General features: G+C 41.1%; 1 protein-coding gene across 2 annotated transcripts; it reads left to right on the top strand.

The window, feature by feature from the left end:
* Positions 1-1210: 1210 nt before the first annotated feature.
* SARAF (store-operated calcium entry associated regulatory factor) lies at positions 1211-19715 on the top strand. 2 transcript variants are annotated; one of them, XM_032144123.2, is made up of 6 exons: positions 1211-1498; positions 8539-8717; positions 12511-12928; positions 15903-16044; positions 16681-16832; positions 18900-19715. In XM_032144123.2, the coding sequence occupies exons 1-6, from the start codon at positions 1396-1398 to the stop codon at positions 18923-18925; spliced, it is 1020 nt and encodes a 339-aa protein (XP_032000014.1). In that variant the 5' UTR covers positions 1211-1395; the 3' UTR covers positions 18926-19715. The 2 variants fall into 2 exon arrangements, with proteins under 2 accessions (XP_032000014.1, XP_032000015.1); XM_032144124.2 differs by having other exon boundaries at positions 1212-1498; positions 8543-8717.
* Positions 19716-20221: the final 506 nt, after the last annotated feature.

Here is a 20221-nt window from a genome sequence, read left to right as displayed (position 1 = left end):
GCTATTTTTCCTATTTTTAGTAGAGCTGGGGTTTTGCCATGCTGGCCAGGCTTGTCTTGAAGTCCTGACCTCAGGCGATTCACCTGCCTTGGCCTCCCAAAATGCTGGGATTACAGGCGTAAGCCACCACGCCCGGCCTGGAAACCCTATTTTATAGCTGGTTAGTCAGAAGCATAGGTCACAACCTTGTGATTGACGTCTGAAGTTGGGGCCATCTTGTGGGACTGAACTCTTTGTAGGATCTGACCGAATGACTCTTCCTCAAAACACAAAGTTAGGGCGTTTGCATTCACTGTTCCCCGGATGGGAAGATGAGTCCCCTGATCTTTGTACGGCTAGTTCTTTCTCATCATTCAGGTCCCAAGCTTCAAAAACCACTTCCTCAGCAAGGCCCTCCCTGAAGTTGTGTCCCCAGACTCCATTATATCACCCTATTTTTTTAATCAATGTTATTACCTATCATTACCTATTATTTTTGTTGTTTAATTGGTATGTCGTTTGTCCTATTCTATTTCAATGAGTACAGGGATCTTGTCTGTACCCTCCATGCCTAAAACAGTGCCTGGTGCACATTAGGTATTCAACATATATTCATTGAATGAATGAGTGAATGAATGAAAGAAACCCAGGCCTGCCAGACCTCAGAAGTTCAGAGAACTGTTTTCTCTGGCTGGTTCTTAATTCAGACGGTATTTTCTCCTCCTGACATTTTATACAGTCTTCCGGCCTCCATGCACAAGGAACCATGTAAAGGTTCTGAGCCTTGAAACCAGACAATATATTTCCATGCTACCTTTCGCTTGAATCTTTTCTGTATTTAGCAACCAGTCATAGAACACTGACCATGTGCCAGGCGCTATGCTAAGTGCTGAACACACAGAGCTGAATAAAGCACAGAACTTCCCTTGGTACAGTTATTGAGGTTTTAATAATACACAATTTGACTACATTTCTTAGATTTCGCGTTGTGACGTTTTCAGTCTCTCAAACTGCAGCGCCTACGCACAGAAGCTTCCCGAATATCAGACCAGACACAACAAAGCTGCGCGCCGCCCTCGGCCCCGCCCACACCGCGGTGCCCCGCCTTGAACCCGCCTCCAGCCGTGCCTCGCTTGGCCCTTGGTCCCCCCGACACCGCCTTGCCCCGCCCCAAGCCGCGCTGTGCTCCAGGGGCGGGGGCCCACGGCGGCCACTCACGGCGCCCCACGGGCCGCAGCGTCAGTGACGTAGGGTTGGCGCACTGATCCGTTGCTGCTGCGGCTGCGGCTCTGCAGTCGGGCCGTCCCTTTGCCGCTGCCAGAGGTGGCGGTGTAGCTGCGTAGCGTCGCGCGCGCTACCGCACCCAGGTTCGGCCCGCAGGCGTCTGGCAGCCCAGCGCCATCTTCGTCGAGCGCCATGGCCGCAGCCTGCGGGCCGGGAGCGGCCGGGCACTGCTTGCTTCTCGGCCTGCATTTGTTTCTGCTGACCGCGGGCCCTGCCCTGGGCTGGAACGACCCTGGTGAGTGCTGCCGGGGCCCTCAAGCGCTTCGCTTGCCCTTTTCCGCCGCCATCAGCCGGTGCAGGCTCCCCTGCGTTTCCGTGCGCCGTCTCCCCGGAGCCTGGGTGCCTGGATTCCCCATGTCTGCCCTCTTCGCTGTTCGTGCCCTCCCTGGTTCCACTGCTCTTCCCAGGCGTCTTGGGAGGCGGGTAGGGACGGCTCGAGTGGGCGGGGCGGGACGGCTGGGATCCCTAACGTCCCCTTTCTCCCTGCCCCGGACTCCCGAAATTTGCCCACTGTCGTCTTTCTCATCTCTGAGTATGACTGGAGAGCTGGACACTCACCTGCGCATCTGCTTTGTTGTCATGGCTGCGTGATGTCATTGTGGCCGGCTGTTGTCATGGCTGCCTGTTGCTATCGCCGGCCGTTGCCTGCCACTGGCAGTCTCTGAGTCACCGTTAGCGGACAGGGCTGTAGACCTCGCAGGTTGCACTCTTTTTTTTTTTTGAGTCGGAGTCTCACACTGTCGCCCCGGCTGGACTGTAATGACGTGATCTCGGCTCACTGCAACCTCCGTCTCCCGGATTCAAGAGATTCTCCTGCCTCGGTCTCACCAGTAGCTGGAATTACAGGTGCCCGCCACCATGCCCGGCTAATTTTTTGTATTTTTAGTAGAGACGGGGTTTCACTATGTTGGCCAGGCTGGTCTCGACCTCCTGACCTCGTGATCCACCCGCCTCGTCCTCCCAAAGTGCTGGGATTACAGGCGTGAGCCACCGCGTTTTTATGAGAACCGCTGCCTCTTACCTGACGATTGCAGTGAAATAACATCGCGCGGCACCAGCTCTTCCCACTGGCTTTCACCGTAGAGAAGAATTTAAAAAATAATTTTCTCTTTTTTTTTTTTGGTGATGGTACATGATAATTGGGTTCTAGGAAAGAGGTTCTTTTATGTCAGTACGGTATTAAAATTGTCTAAAGAATTTTCATGGGATCAGTAATATTCCGTGCAATTAATACGTATATGTCTATATACTTAGATACAGATTTTGACTTTTTCCATGTAATAAATGACGCATGCTGTTACATTGGAATTCTGTAAAAAAAAAAAAAAAAGACATTTTTGGTTTGCGGAGTAAAGATGGCATGGAAAGCATATTGCCTTTGTGATTTGGTGATTGGAAATGCCTACATTGTCGAATTTAAGCAACAGGTTTATTTCTGTAATAGCCTATTTTATTCTTACATGCTGAAATGAGAGAGAAGGTGCTATTTGCAAGCACATCACGTTGAGTAGTCATTTGGTGTGGACGTTTTATTACCAAAAAATAAAAAGCCAAGTTGTATTTAAATGTCTGTACATTTTTCTTTTGTATTTCTAGAAAGTTGTGTATGAGTGGGAGACTTGATCAGAATTACAATTGAAAACTTAGAATGAAACTTTAATTTGTTGAACTTTGAATCAGTTCGTAAATAAATTTAATAAAGCAAGTTTACAGTTGAAGAGTGAGAAGAACTATAAAAACTATAAAAGAAGAACCAAATTTAAATTAAAGATGAACCACTTCCTGGTTTATCTACACTGTAAAACTATTGTTCTGGAACACAAAACACCACAATATTTTGCAGAGTAAACTCAACTGTTTTATGTAAATTCTACTTCAAAGTTTACTTTGAGGAACTTTTTGTTTTGTTTTGTTTTTGAGACAGTTTCGCTCTTGTCGCCCAGGCTAGAGTGCAATGGCGCGATCTCCGCTCACCGCAACCTCTGCCTCCTGGGTTCAAGTGATTTTCCTGCCTCAGCCTCCCGAGTAGCTGGGATTACAGGCATGCACCAGCATGCCCGGCACATTTTGTATTTCATCTTACTGAATTCCCACATGTATCTCGATTTATTTCTGATCTTTCTTTTGTTTCACAGTTTCCTCGTCTCTGTTCCAATTCCCCACTATTTTAATTATAATCTTTTTTTTTTTTTTTTTTGAGGTGGAGTCTCGCTCTGTCTCCCCAGGCTGGAGTGCAGTGGCACGATCTCGGCTCACTGCAAGCTCCGCCTCCTGGGTTCACGCCATTCTCCTGCCTCAGCCTCCCAAGCAGCTGGGACTGCAGGCGTCCGCCACCACGCCCGGCTAATTTTTTTGTATTTTTAGTAGAGACGGGGTTTCACCATGTTAGCCAGGATGGTCTCGATCTCCTGACCTCGTGATCTGCCTGCCTTGGCCTCCCAAAGTGCTGGGGTTACAGGTGTGCGCCACCGTGCCTGGCCGATGATAATAATTTTGTAGTAACCTTTACTATCTGGTAAGCTATGTGTTCTTTTTCAAAAAAAAATTTTCCACAGGACCTTTAACATAATTTCTTTCCCCAAAAAACCCTATTGGGTTCCTGGTTGGAAGTATATTTAGGTCTCTTTATATATATTTTTATATAGATAGGGTATTGACCTTAAGTTTATTAGATTGATTAGATTCATATTAAGTACTTGTGGGAAATACATCATAGGAGATGTTGTAACATCAGTTTGTTCCACCATTAGCAAAGCGATGGTTGGCAAACCCAGCCAGACTTTTTCCTTTAGAGTTTTTGAATACATTTCTCCGTTTTCTTTTTCTATCCTGTTGAGATATCTGAAGCTTTTCTAAGTCTTTTCTATATGGCTTGTTTTCTCCCTATTCTTCTGGCATTTTGTAGAATCTTTTTTTGTCTTCAGTGTTCTAAAATTTACTTTTTGTGTGCCTTTGTGTGGTCTGTTTCTCAGGCCTGGGTATTTGTTGGGCCCTTTCAGTATGACAACTCAAGTCCTTCAGTGTGGGAACTTTTCTTGAATTACAGCCTGGAGTTTGTCTAATCAGATTTCCTTGTTCATTCTTTCTGAAACCCTTGTTGGATTTTTGGACTTTCTGAACTGGTCTTGAACTGGTAATTCTCTTTTTTTTTCCCCGTCCTACTATCTTTTTTCTTTTCTTTTCTTTTTTGTTTTTTTGAAACGGAGTCGAGCTCTGTCTCCCAGGCTGGAGTGCAGTGGCACCATCTTGGCTCACTGCAACCTCTGCTTCCCGGGTTCAAGCGATTCTCCTGCCTCAACTTCCTGAGTAGCTGGGATTACAAGTGCCCGCCACCATGCCTGGCTAATTTTTGTATTTTTAGTAGAGACAGGGTTTCACCATATTGGCCAGACTGGTCTCAAACTCCTGACCTTGTGATCCACCCGCCTCAGCCACCCAAAGTGCTGGGATTACACGCGTGAGCCACCGTGCCCGGCCTTTCTCTCCTTTCTGTCTTTTTGCTCTACTTTCTTTTTTCTTTCTCCTTTTTCTTTTTCAGATGGAGCGTTGCTCTGTCGCCAGGCTGGAGTGCAGTGGCATAATCTCGGCTCACTGCAACCTCTGCCTCCTGGGTTTAAGCAATTCTCCTCCCTCAGCCCCCCAAGTAGCTGGGACTACAGGCACGCGCCACCATGCCCAGCTAATTTTTGTATTTTTAGTAGAGCCGGGGTTTCACCATGTTCGCCAGGATGGTCTTGATCTCTTGACCTCGTGATCCGCCTGCCTCGGCCTCCCAAAGTGCAAGGATTACAGGCATGAGCCACCACGCCCGGCCTCTTTTTGCTCTACTTTCTAGAAGATTTTCTTCTAACAGTTCTGTTGTATGTATGTATGTATGTATGCATTTATGTTTTGTGACAGGGTCTCACTCTATCACCCAGGCTGGAGTGCATGGCTCACTGCAGCCTCGACCTCCCCAGGCTCAGGTGATTCTCCCACCTCAGCCTTCTAAGTAGCTGGGACTGCAGGTGTGTGCCATCACACCTGGCTAATGTTATACTTTTTTTGTAGAGACAGGGTTTTGCCGTGTTGCTTAGGCTGGTCTTAAACTCTTGGGCTAAAGTGATCTGCCTGCCTTGGCCTCCCAAAGTGCTGGGATTACAGGCATGAGCCACTGCACCTGGCAGTTCTGTTGTTTTTAATCTTGGCTGTCCTGTTTTTAATTTCCAAAAGCTCTTGTTTTTTCTCTGAGTATTCCTTTTAAAAACGATTGTTTTATTAATGCGGTCTTTTTCTCTTATCTCTCTGAGGAGATTAGAGTGTTTTTAAAAAAGTTTTCTTCTGCATTGTCTCTTTTTTCCTCCTGCTTCCTCTTGTTTTGTCCTGCTTGCTATATTTCATGTTAGGGGCTGTTTTGTCTGTTTAATGTTACTATAACACAGTACCACAGACTAGGAAATTTATTAAAAAACTAAATTCATTTCTCACAGTTGTGGAGGCTGAGAAGTTCAATATTAAGGTGCTGGCATCTGGTGAGGGCCTTCTTGCTGCGTCATCCTATGGTGGAAGGCAGAAAGGGGAGAGAGTGTGAGAGGGGAAAGGGGCCTAACTCATCCTTTTATCAGGAGTCCACTCCTGCGATAACTAACGCAGTCCTGCAAGAACAGCATTAATCTATTCATGGGGGCAGAGCCCTCTTAAAGATGCCATCTTTCAACACTGTTGCATTGGGGATTAAGTTTCCAACATGTGAACTTTGGGAGACACATTCAAACTATAGCAGGGACTTTCCTCATATTTTTAGTAATCCTTGGCTCCCTGCTCATGGTTAACTCTGGGAAACCAAAAAGCTCATTGGAAGCTATCAGTGTGCAGTTGCACTTTTGATTTTGAACTTCACAACAGGGTGACCTAGGTTGCTCTTTTTTGGAGGAAGTTCCTGATGTCAGTGTATTTAGGTACTTCTTCTTGGTTAGATTACCAAGGGAATAGTCATCTAGTTTCCCACAGAGGACAAGGGGATGGCTGTTAGCATTTTGTGCACCATGTGGGGAAGGAGAACTGTGCTTTTAGCAGTCAGAGTGCACACAGTCACTTGGGTTCCCTGTTTGGTTGTTTTTGTACCCACACCCTTTACTATGCCAGATGGTCCCCAATGCAAATCCCTTCAGTTTTATCCTGTCCAGAGAATACATCTCCAGACAGTTTCCTCAGTGGGGAAGAGGGAGTTAGAACAGTGTGGAGTTGGGGAGAGGATCTGGGGATATGGCTTCCTCTCAAGTAGCTTTCACCCTGTAGTGTGTATTCCAGGCATCTCCCATTCCAGAGCTGCCATTTCCCGTTTTTTTTTTTTTTTTTTTTTTTTTTTTTTGGGGATTCTGTTACGTACATCAGGTTGATTCTCAGTTTCCCCCCCTTTGCTCTTCTGGCATTTGTCTTTCACTTAGGTCTAGTCATCTACCACTAGTCCATTTGCTTTCTCCTTCCAAAATTCTGCTGTCATCTCCTCTTTGGTTTTACCTGACCACAGTCATTCACATCATCAAAACAATGTATTTATTATAGTTTTAGTAGAATTTTCGGAGGATGCAAATTCTGCTAATTTGACAGGGTGAATATAGGGAATTGGGTACTCACAAAATGGTAGAAAGCGATGCCTATTACATCTGCCACATTGAAAAATAGATTGCTCATGTCAAGCTTCACGACAGCCAGGAAGCTGATTAGAGGATGCTATCAGTTTGAAAACTCATGGTCTCCATGCCTGTGTTTACTAGCTGAAGGACAGAGCACTGTATAAGTCTAGGGTCTGCTTTCCAGATTTTGCTCGAGTCCCTCTGGTTAGCAGAACTGAAATTGCTTTTGGCAACTATAGCTGCAAGAGGTTTTGGGATTCCTTTTGCTTTGCAGGAAGACACACCTGTCTGAGGGTGAAGTGGATGTTGACTGAGCCAATCCACAGCATCTTCCATCAATAATCCACAACATGATAAATAGGAAGACTTTGTCCTTATTTTCCAATAATGCATAGAAATTCATTTTTTTTTTTTGAGATGGAGTTTCATTCTTGTTGCCTAGGCTGGAGTGCAATGGTGTGATCTTGGTTTACTGCAACCTCCTCCTCCCAGGTTCAAGCGATTCTCCTGCCTCAGCCTCCCAAGTAGCTAGGATTACAGGCATGTGCCACCACTCCCAGCTAATTTTGTATATTTAGTAGAGATGGGGTTTCGCCATGTTGGCCAGGCTGGTCTCGAACTCCTGACCTCAGGTGATCCACCTGCCTCAGCCTCCCAAAGTGCTGAGATTACAGGTGTGAGCCACCACACCCGACCTAGAAATTCATTTTTGCACATGAATGCCAGACATAATTTTATTGTTTTGACTCCTCCTTTCAAAGTCTCTTGTCAGTATGTTTTAAATTTTTTAGTTTGTGAAATAGTTTAAATAGTTTTGATTTTTAAAATTGTGAAATACCTAAAGTATTTAAACATACAGAAGTGTACAATGAACCTACATGTAGTCATCACCCAGTTTTATTGAATCTTTACATTTTGCAATATTTGCTACAAATCCCCCGCTCCCAGTAATAAAACATTAGGAATAGAGCTAAAATCTCTTTCCTTTCTCTCTCCCTAGACTAGCTACTTATTTGAATTTGGTGTTAAATCCTTCCCATACATGTTTTCATGTTGTTAGTGTATACATATATAGACATTAACTATGTAGTATTGTTTTGCTTTTTTTAAAGGTTTATGTAAAGCTATCATACAAAACATTCTGCAACTTGTATTTTGTTTAAAATGTTTTTGCCTTCTATCTAGTTTGATACATAAATTCTAGTTCACTCATTTTAACTGCTATGTAATATTCCACTGTAATAGGTCAGAATATGTTAATCTCTTCATCTGTTGATGGACATTTAAAGCATTAAATGTGCTTCAGGAACATGCTTATATTTTTGCCATTTTAATTAACCACTATTATTATTACACAGTAGTACAGTGTTTCAGGTTAATGAACTTTTTGTTCTTTTGATTTAGCAAAAATGATGTACAACTTGTGCTGTAGAAGCATCTGGCCTGAAATGCAGGGAGATCTTAAAAGTGTGACCTTCTGAATTTTGCTCAGAAGGCCTGAATGTTGTTGGGATAGCTTTGAGAAATAGATTCATCCTCTCTTAGCCATCCTCAGAAGGCAAGAAAAGGCACTTCCTACGACGAGAGTTTCATTAGGATGAACCTTTCTTTCTCTGGCATGATACTTACTTTCTGTTCCTCTGTTTTCTTGCTGTTTCAGACAGAATGTTGCTGCGGGATGTAAAAGCTCTTACCCTCCACTATGACCGCTATACCACCTCCCGCAGGCTGGATCCCATCCCACAGTTGAAATGTGTTGGAGGCACAGCTGGTTGTGATTCTTATACCCCAAAAGTCATACAGTGTCAGAACAAAGGCTGGGATGGATATGATGTACAGGTAATATCCACTACAGTGATGGCAGTCTAAATGGGGTTTTTATTCAGTAAATTGTTTATTGGGACATTATTCAGTATTTTGAGGGAGCACCTACAGAAATCTCAGATCAGCCTAAAATATGTAAGTAAATCACTCGTCCTGTGGAAGAAATGGACTCCAGAAGAAATGGACTCCAAAAGAAATGAACTGATTTTAAAGCCTGAAAATACTCATTTGAGTTTTTGTACCGTGACCACCTCCTAAGATATTTGTAAATTTTCACAACTTTTTATATACTTGAGGGTGAGGGATAGGGGATCTCTTATGGTTGTCATTTTCCTGTCATTCCTCAAAGAATACCAACCTACCCTTAAGACAAAGTTAAGATAATTAGGAATTATAGATCGTAAATAGTAGGGGTTCATATATCTCTATTGTGCTTCTAGCACTTGATTTTAAAATTGTCTTAGAACTGAGAGTGGTTACTTCTGAATGGAAGCATTTCAGCAGGTTTCATTTATTGCCTTTGGGACGCTGGTGTTTTGTATATGAGCAGAGCATCTCCTTGAAGTTCCAAAACTGAATATGCTTTAGATACAGATTTTATTAAATGAATTCAGTTTAAATCACTAGTTACATATTTCTACTTTGTATTCTGACTGCTTTCAAAAGGGATTTAAGATGACTGGTCACAAGGCAAGAAACTTGTGTTAATGATTTCCCCTCTCCATGTCTGGTTTGATACAACCTTTATGCATGGTCTTTGCAATTCAGAGAGGAAGTTGATGTGTACTGGGTGATACTTACTTCACAGTATTTTCCCCCAGTACTGCTAAGTTGAATCATAGAATTCTCTGGGTTGTAGCGGAAGTCTTACTCCCACTTTACTTACGACTTTTAGAGTCTTGATGGGAAAAAAAAGGCAGTAACGGTGATGTCATTCATTAAACATGTATTAATTGCAATATACAAAAATGAATAAGGTAGAATGAGGAAACTCTCTTACTAGTAGAAGAGATAAGACAGGCACTCAGATTACATGTAGGTCCCAACACAACGTTATAAAGTCACGTCTGGTTGGAGTCATTGGGACTTAAAGGATGAGGAATTTGTGTTGTGTTAGGAAGGAATGATAACATTGTTAGAGAGGAAAGGCTGGAGAAGGGAATAGCATGAGCAAAGGAGTGTTGAGCATATCATACATTGGCTTATGTTTAGTAGCAGGAGAGAGGCCATTTAGAAACTCCTTCTATTCCAAGAGATGAAATTTAAATACAGTACTTAGAAGCTACTTGTAGTACGCACAGTTAAGGAAGTGGTAGTTAACATGAAATACCAATACAAGTTTAGCTTGTTATATTTACCTAAATCAACAAACTTACAAATCTTCCTCCAAATAAAATTATTTTAAAAACAGTGTAGTAACAGCAACAAAAGAAAAACTGCATCTTATTCAAATGAAAAACTTTTGACCATCAAAGGGCATCATCAAGAAAATGAAAAGACACCCTACAGAATGGGAGGAAGCTTAGCAAATCATAATTGGTGAGGGACTTGTATTTAGAATATAAAATAACTCTTACAACTCAGTAAGAAAACAACCAAGTTAAAAATGGCAGAGCATCTGAATAGATATTTCTGCAAGGAAGATATATAAGTAACAAATAAGCACATGAAAAATGTTCCTTATTATTAGCCATCAGAGAAATGCAAATCAAAGCCACAGTAAGATACCACTTCACACTCAGTAGGAAGGCTATAATAAAAAAGATAACAAGACTGGTGAGGATGTCGAGAAATTGGAACCCTTATACACTGCTGTTGGGAATGTAAAATGGTCCAGCTGCTTTGGAAAATTGGCAGTTCCTCAAAAGTTTAAATGTAGAGTTACCATGTATGCCTCAGTCATTCCACTCCAAGGTATATACACCCAAGAGAATTGAAAACACATGTCCACACAAAAACTTGCATACAAATGTACATAGCAGCATTATTCATAATAGCCAAAAAGTAGAAACAATTAAAATGTCCATTACTAATGAACGATAAATAAAAGGTGGTATATCCATGCAAAGAAATATTATTTAGCCATAAAAAAGTGAAATACCAATACATGCTACAACGTGGATGAATCTTGAAAATGTTATGCTAAGTGAAAGAAGCCAGTAACAAAAGACCACATATTTTATTATTACATTCCTGTGAACTGTCCAGTTAGGGAAATCCATATAGACAGAAAGTTGGTTGGGAGGTGTGCGGGGGGAGAATGGAGAGTGACTGCTAATGGGTACAAGATTTCTTTGGGGTGATGAAAATATTCTGAAATTGATTGTGGTGACAGTAGCACAACTGTGAATATACTAAAACCATTGAAATGGGTGAATTGTATGGTATGTGTGAATTATATTTCAATAAGGCTGTTATAAATGAAGTAAAATAGTGTGTCTGAACTTGACAGAGGAAAATAATTTGTACAAAAATTTGCAGAAGGGCAACAGAACCAATTAAATCTACTTTAGCTTGTATCTTTTTCTTATTTTTTTGAGATGGAGTCTCCCTCTGTCGCCCAGTCTGGAGTACAGTGACATGATCTTGGCTCACTGCAACTTCTGCCTCCGGGTTCAAGTCATTCTCCTGCCTCAGCCTCTATTTTTGAAGTAGCTGGGATTACAGGCGCCCACCACCATGCCCACCTCATTTTTGTATTTTTAGTAGAGATGGGGTTTTGCCATTTTGGCCAGGCTGTTCTTGAACTCCTGACCTCAGGTGATCCACCCACCTTGGCCTCCCAAAGTGCTGGGATTACAAGCATGAACCACCACGCCCAGCCTTTAGCTTGTATCTTAAGAGTTAAAGAAGCATATTGCTTTTTCACCACAAAATATAGAATGTAGACCAAACTTCGGCATATATTTTTTTAAGGTGGACATTTTTGGGGCTAGCCTGGGTTCTTTTTGCATTTTTCTAAATATCTTTAAAAAATACAAGAGAATTACATAGAATTGGACCCTGGAAAGTTAGTCCATGGTTTTATAAAATTTATGTAGAAAAGTTTTTTTCTCTGAAGCTTATGTAATATCTCTGTTGCTTTGTGTAGCTACCAGACATTCATATATGATGCTGTTTTGAGCCTTAACATCTTTTAAGAAATCTGTATTTTTAAAGAAAGCATCTTGAACAACAGTGGCAAAACGTTGATATTTTGGCAGTTTGCTTAAATTTTATAAATTGTAGAATACTAAATATGTTCAGATGGATATATAACATGTATATGTAAAGAATAAAGCATAGTAATAAAACGAATAATCGTATACCCACTATTGAGCCCACCATTATCTTTGAAGCCCCTCATTTTCCCTCCCTTAGACATGAATACTTACCGTTGTGAATTTTGCGGATCATTCCCTTGCTTCATTTTGCAATTTTATGACGGATATATAGCCCAAGTAACATTTTTCTTTTTTTTTGAGACGGTGTCTTGCTCTGTTGCCCAGGCTAGAGTGCAGTGGCACGATCTCAGCTCACTGCAACCTCCGCCTCCCGGGTTCAAGTGATTCTCCTGCCTCAGCCTCCTTAGCAGCTGGGATTATAGGTGCCTGCCACTGTGCCTGGCTAATTTTTGTATTTTTAGTAGAGATGGGGTTTCACCATCTTGGCCAGGCGGGTCTCGAACTCTTGACCGCGTGATCCACCCGCCTCGGCCTCCCAAAGTGCTGAGATTACAGGTGTGAGCCACCGCGCCCGGCCTCCAAGTAACATATATTAAATGAAAAAGTGTTTGTTTCTAATAGTCTGTTTTTATTTTTCTTCACAGTGGGAATGTAAGACGGACTTAGATATTGCATACAAATTTGGAAAAACTGTGGTGAGCTGTGAAGGCTATGAGTCCTCTGAAGACCAGTATGTACTAAGAGGTTCTTGTGGCTTGGAGTACAATTTAGATTATACGGAACTTGGCCTGCAGAAACTGAAGGAGTCTGGAAAGCAGCACAGCTTTGCCCCTTTCTCTGATTATTATTATAAGTGGTACTCGGCGGATTCCTGTAACATGAGTGGATTGATTACCATCGTGGTGCTCCTTGGGATCGCCTTTGTAGTCTATAAGCTGTTCCTGAGTGACGGGCAGTATTCTCCTCCACCGTACTCTGAGTATCCTCCATTTTCCCACCGTTACCAGAGATTCACCAACTCAGCAGGACCTCCTCCCCCAGGCTTTAAGTCTGAGTTCACAGGTATATTTCCCTCGCAGTGGCCATAAATAGGGCGGGTGTGAGGTTAGTGCATCCTGTGCTTGGTTCTGAAATAGAAAATCGTTGCATTGGGAGACCAAAGGAGGTTTGTCTTCTCATTTTGTTTTTCACTTTGAACTTCTTTTACCTCTTCTCTTCAGCTCTCTCCCAAGGTATATTGTGTTGCTATGTTAATGCCTGATTGGCCGGGCGCGGTGGCTCACGCCTGTAATCCCAGCACTTTGGGAGGCCGGGGTGGGCAGATCAGATTGAGGTCGGGAGTTTGAGACCAGCCTGGCCAAGATGGTAAAACACCGTCTCTTACTAAAAATACAAAAATTAGCCGGGTGTTGTGGCGGGCACCTGTAATTCCAGCTGCTTGGGAGACTGAGGCATGAGAATCACTTGAACCCAGGAGGTGGACGTTGCAGTGAGCGGAGATCGCGCCACTGCACTCCAGGCTGAGTGACAGAGTGAGACCCTGTCTCAAAAAAAAAAAAAAAAAAAGCCTGATTAAATTATAAGTGCTCTTAATCAGAGAAACTTGATCAACTTTGCTAATAATCATTTGCCCTTACCCCTGTCTCACACTATACATAAAAATTAATTCTGTAAGTATTATAAATCTGAACATAAAAGGTAAAACAATTAAGTTTCCAGAATAAAACATAGGAGAATATTTGTTATGACCTTAGGATAGGTAAAGATTTCTTAAACAGAACATAAAAAGTACTAGCCATAAAAGAAAACATGGATAAATTAGACTTTATTTAAATTAAGAACATCTAATCATCAAAAGGCACTATTAGGAGAGTGAAAAGGCAAGCTACAGACTGGGAAAAATTTATAAAACATATTTCCGGCATATGTATGTGTCTAGAACATAAAACGAACTCCTGTAAATCTGAGCAACAGGCAGACAAGCCCTCCAAAGAGGACTTGAATGGCCATTTTATAATAAGAGAAGACATCTACTTCACCAGTCCCCAGCCCTTTTGGCACCAGGGACCAGTTTTGTGGAAGACAATTTTTCCACAGACTAGGGGGGTTGGGGTGGGGTGGGGCGGGGAGAGAAGGTTTTGGGATGATTCAAGCATACTACATTTATTGTATACTTTATTTATGTTGTTATTACATTGTAATATATAATGAAATAATTAACAACTCATGTAATGTAGAATCAGAGGGAGCCCTAAGCTTGTTTTCCTGCAACTGGATGGTCCCATCTGGGGGTGATGGGACACAGTGACAGATCATCAGGCATTAGATTCTCATAAGGAGCATGCAACCTAGATCCCTCACGTGCAGTTCACAGTAGGGTTTGTGCTTCTATGAGAATCTAATGCCGCTGCTAATCTGACAGGAGGCTGAGCTCATGTAGTAATGCCAGTGATGGGGGAGTGGCTTTAAATAGAGATGAAGCTTCAGTCGCTTGCCTGCTGCTCACCTCCTGCTGTGTGGCTCAGTTCCCAACAGGCCATGGACCAGTACTGAGGTCCCAACCCATGATTTACATGGTCAATAGAAATAAGAAAAGGTGCTTAGCATCATTAGTCTTCAGAGAAATGCTGATGAAAACCACAGGGAGATTATTTTTAGCCACCAGATAACCACCATAATGGCTAACATTAAAAAGACAGAGTACCAAGTATGGGCAAGGATGTAGAGTGACTGGAACTTTCATACTTTGCTGGTAGGAGTTAAAATGGTAAAACAACCCAAACATATGCATACCCAATTCTATTCCTACATAAATACCTGGGAGAAGTGAATGCATGGTGCACCAAGAAAGATGCACAGGAGTGTTCATAGCAGTTTTATTTATAACTGCCAAAAAATGGAGGTGGAATATCCATAAACATTAGAATGGGACTGTGTAAATTTTTCACACGGTGGAAGACACATGAGTTAAGAAAAAAACTGATAATGCTGTAATCCCAGCTCTTTGGGAGGCCGAGGCGGGCGGATCACGAGGTCAGGAGATCGAGACCACGGTGAAACCCCGTCTCTACTAAAAATACAAAAAATTAGCCGGGCGTGGTGGCGGGCGCCTGTAGTCCCAGCTACTCGGAGGGGCTGAGGCAGGAGAATGGCGTGAACCCGGGAGGTGGAGCTTGCAGTGAGCCGAGACTGCGCCACTGCACTCCAGCCTGGGCGACAAAGCGAGACTCCGTCTCAAAAAAAAAGAAAAAAACTGATAATGCAATGGTAAGATTGACTCCCATAGACATAATGATGTGCCAGACACAGAATACATACTTTGTGATCCTGTTTAGAAAAAGTTCATGAATGGACAGAATTAAAGTATGGTAAGAGAAGTTAAAGTAGTGCTGATCTCTGACATAGATGGGAATCTATTAGGAGTTGTCATGAGGGAGCCTTCTGGGGTGCCAGAAATGGTTATTGGTGTGGGTGGTGGTTACATGGATAGGTACATATGTACAAATTTGTTGTGCCATATGTGTAAGATTAGCACACTTTCTTATATATATGTATACATCAGTTAAAACTTCCTCTGAGCAGAAGATACTTTTTGGGTCCCTTTGAGATCTGACTTCCCAACTGACACAAATATCTGGCTGCCTCTCCTTGGATTCCTCGGTTAGAGACTGAGGCACAGCTCCCATAGGGAGCTCTTAGAGACTCCACTTAAAGTTTGTACTGCAGAGAGAAAGTAACCCTGAAAAGTGGGGTGATTTTCTAGTAGCCGATTGAGCAGGGCAGATGTCATTTTATAGCAAGACCCTCCCCAGTCCCAAAATCTATCCCTCTCCTCCCATATCTGTGGGAAATGCTCTCCTTCATTATAAACCAGTATTTTACAAATACTTTTTTGAATACAACTTGTTAATAACTTGATGCCTGAGTATTATTAATAATTCAGTACAGATGAAATAATTGAAATGTTATATTATCTTTGCTTTTGTCGACTGTCATGTTTAAGTGACGATACATAATAAATCATTTTTATTTTAAGGACCGCAGAATACTGGCCATGGTGCAACTTCTGGTTTTGGCAGTGCTTTTACAGGACATCAAGGATACGAAAATTCAGGACCAGGGTTCTGGACTGGCTTGGGAACTGGTGGAATACTAGGATATTTGTTTGGCAGCAATAGGTAAGCTTTTTGCATTGATCTCACTTGCTCTTTAATTCAAGAGGCTTGTTTTGCTTACAGTTTAACTGCATTTAGTTTTGCTAAGGAAAATAAATTGTGGTGACATTAGCCTATTAAATAAGATTCTCTGGGAAGGGGGAAGGTACACTATATGTGTTTTGATTAGTATTGTGTAATTTTCTTTCATTGTGTTTCTTCCTATTTCACCCTCATAGATATTATGAGATAAGAAAAAGACTGTTTAGTTGACATCTGAGAAAATAAGAAGGCAGGAAAGAATACAGCATTTGGGGAACAGTTAGTCTGGTTTGGTAGGAGAATGATAAAAGTAAGGCTGGAAAGAGCTTGGGGCCAGATTTTGGAATATGAAGTATTAATGGTAGTTTAAGTTTAGATTTTATTTGAGTGCAAATGCAGAAAGAGTATTGACTCCCTGTCACTTTTCCCTTATAGCAATGATGATAATAACAGCAGAAATATGAAACGGTTTTTATTTCATGTTAACTCTGATATACCAGATCATTCAGGAAAAAATACTTGATAAAGATACTTTTTTCTGACAGTTTAGGAACAGGAAGGTATTTAAAAATTACAGCCGCAAGAAAAAATGCCTAACCTACTTCCATCCCTTTAAAGAGCTGCAACACCCTTCTCAGACTCGTGGTACTACCCGTCCTATCCTCCCTCCTACCCTGGCACGTGGAATAGGGCTTACTCACCCCTTCGTGGAGGCTCGGCCAGCTATTCGGCATGTTCAAACTCAGACACGAAAACCAGAACTGCATCAGGTAAGAGCAAAAAATACAAGTTCCCTTTACCTAGGAGTGAAGTACAGAAATAGTTTGGGAACTTTAGAAGATGATTATCTATTTAGCAGCCATGGTTTTATTTGGTGTACCTACCAAACATATTAATAGCACAATTAACTGAGATCCCACTTCTAAACATTCTTTAAAAATCAAACAGGGATTTGATTTAGGCTTAGCTCTACCATAGACCAAGGTTTTAACTTGAACCTTACTGATGCTAGCTTCCACATATATTTAATTATGTGATCTCTAGAGATCCTTTAAGTTCTAAACTAGACATTTCTAAGTAGAAGCTTAAAATTAAAATTCAATAGCATTCAAAAAAGATATTGAGGTATACTTTAATTTTCAAAAATATGATTATAATGTTTATTGGAATGCTCAGAGGATATTTTGTAAAAAGCAAAGATATAAAAAAAAAAGGAATAACTGGATTAAACATCAAGCCTAAATGGCAGAAAATGGGAGCTGCTGGGTAAGGAGGCCATGAGAGATTGCTCTGGAGTAGATTTGTCTTTCAGGAGAAGGAAGTTACAGAACAATGATTAATTCTTGAAATTGATAGAAAAATATATTTAAATATGTTTTAAAATGTGAGTAGAATTCTCATAATGCTGGTTTGGATATACATTGATACATTCAATTAAAAAAACTGGTACTACCTCCTAAAATTGAACCTATGCATACCTAGGACAGAGCAGTTTTGCTGTCAGATATATCGCCACAGAAATGCATACACTTGTATGCTGGCAGATAAGCACAAGACTGTTCATAGCATCCCTATTCATAATTGCCCAAAACTGGAAACAGCCCACGTATCCATCAGCAGTAAAATGGATGAATAAATTGAGTTATGTTTGCTGTATTGCAGTGGGTTGCTGTGCAACTAATAACCAGTTGTGTGCAATAAAATGGATAGATCTACCAAATATAAAGAAACCAGACACAAAAGAATATATACACTATGATGATAGCAGTTACATTTTATAAAATACACATGCAAAAACAGGCAAAACTAATCTATGGTGTTACAGTATGAGATAGTGGGTACTTCTGGGGAGAAAAAAAGGAGTTGGGAGAATATATAAAAATATGACTAGGTAAGGCCAGGCACAGTGGCTCACACCTGTAATCCCAGCACTTTGGGAAGCCGAGATGGGTGGATCACCTGAGGTCAGGAGTTCGAGACCAGCCTGCCCAACATGGTGAAACCCCGTCTCTGCTAAAAATACAAAAGTTAGCTGGGTGTAGTGGCACATGCCTGTAATCCCAGCTATTTGGGAGGCCGAGGCAGGAGAATTGCTTGAACCCGGGAGGCAGAGGTTGCAGTGAGCCAAGATTGCGCCATTAGACTCCAGCCTGGGCAACAAGAGCAAAACTCTGTCTCAAAATAAAAAAAATAAAAAATAAAAATAAATATATATATGGCTAGGTAAGACATCAAGACAGAAAAAAATTCATTCTCGATGGAAAGAAGACTTGCAAAAAATCATGACTATGAACTAGAAATGTATGGGAATTATATGAAAGAAAATCATAAAAACCAAATAATGAAAACCTGAAAATAATTGAGAGACTTTCTAGATAGGAAGACTTGTCATCCGGTAGCCTGTGTGTGTGTATACACAGTGTCTTAAGTAACGCTTAACCATCTAAAGTCCATTAACTCTCCCCACATTACGTCTCTTACCACTGGAGTTGTGAGAGGTAGCAGGGCATGGCTTATGCGCCACTGGCCTCTGTCTTTTTGGCTTAGACTTTGAGTATTACCTGTACCATGGTGGCTCCACTATAGAATGTATCCTCTTTTTTGGGGTCCTGTCATTCCCAGCAACCATGTGTGAGTGTAGTAAGCTCAATGATTGGGAAAGTTGCTGTGGGAGGCGATGCACTGTCCTGCTCAGCCCAGTTCCACCTAGTGGCTCACTCTTTCCTTTCCTCCTGTCTCATTCATTTGCTAACAATAAACATGTATGACTTGTAATTTTATAAGCAATTCTAATGCATTTTTAAAAACTAATGTAAATTTTACCCCTCTCATTCTAGGATATGGTGGTACCAGGAGACGATAAAGCAGAAAGTTGGAGTCAAACATTGGATGCAGAAATGTTGGATTTTTCGTCACTTTCTCTTTAGAAAAAGTGCTACCTGTTAACAATTGGGAAAAGGGGATATTCAAAAGTTCTGTGGTGTTTTGTCCTGTATAGCTTTTTGTATTCTATTATTTGAGGCTAAAAGTTGATGTGTGACAAAATACTTACGTGTTGTATGTCAGTGTAACATGCAGATGTATATTGCAGTTTTTGAAAGTGATCATTACTGTGGAATGCTAAAAATACATTAATTTCTAAAACCTGTGATACCCTAAGAAGCATTAAGAATGAAGGTGTCGTACTAATAGAAACTAAGTACAGAAAATTTCAGTCTTAAGTGGTTGTAGCTGATGAGTTATTACCTCATAGAGACTATGATATTCTATTTGGTATTATATTATTTGATGTTTGCTGTTCTTCAAACATTTAAATCAAACTTTGGACTAATTATGCTAATTTGTGAGTTCTGATCACTTTTGGGCTCTGAAGCTTTGAATCATTCAGTGGTGGTGGTGGCCTTCTGGTAAGTGAATATTACCTTCTATAGGAAAAGGTAGAAAATAAGCATCTAGAAGGTTGTTGTGAATGACTGTGTGCTGGCAAAAATGCTTGAAACCTCTGTATTCAGTTCATAAGAGGTAAGGGTCAAATTTTTCAACAAAAGACTTTTAATAACAAAAGCATGCAGTTCTCTGTGGAATCTCAAATATTGTTGTAATAGTCTGTTTCAATCTTAAAAAGAATCAATAAAAACAAACAAGGGGTTTAGTCTTATTCTTTCTATTAGCCTAGGCACAAATAAATGTTACTTTTTTTTTTTTAAACCCTTTTTCCCCAAGGGGAAAGTTCATGCAGAAGTTCTGTCTCCCTAAACAATAATTTTATGTGGTAGTCATACCTTAGTCTTTTGGTAAATGCTTTCAAAAAGTAATTTAGAAATGGTGTGGAAGCCTCTGCCAAAAAATAGCTTTTGAAGAAAATAATTAAATCTCCAAGGCTCCCAACCCATCAGAGATTGCATGGTTACACTTAGTTAAGCTTCATAACCTCAAAGCCCCAGTTTTATATCTTATGTGTTTAATGATTTTTGCCATTTAAAACTGCAGTTACTTTTCACCAACCAATAGGAACCAATTTAAAACAAACCCTTATTAAGACTATTGCGTAATAGAACTATCCTCTTTTCATCAGTAAAACAGAAATTTTAACTGATAGAAGAAACACAGCTTTACTTTATGTATATTCCACTAAATCCTTACCCCATTTCTCCTTAGT

The sequence above is a fragment of the Hylobates moloch genome, unplaced genomic scaffold (genome assembly GCF_009828535.3).
Source record: "Hylobates moloch isolate HMO894 unplaced genomic scaffold, HMol_V3 SCAFFOLD_22, whole genome shotgun sequence".
NCBI lineage: Eukaryota > Metazoa > Chordata > Mammalia > Primates > Hylobatidae > Hylobates > Hylobates moloch.
Note: the sequence above shows the minus strand (reverse complement) of the source record. Positions and strands in the feature narration are given on the sequence as shown.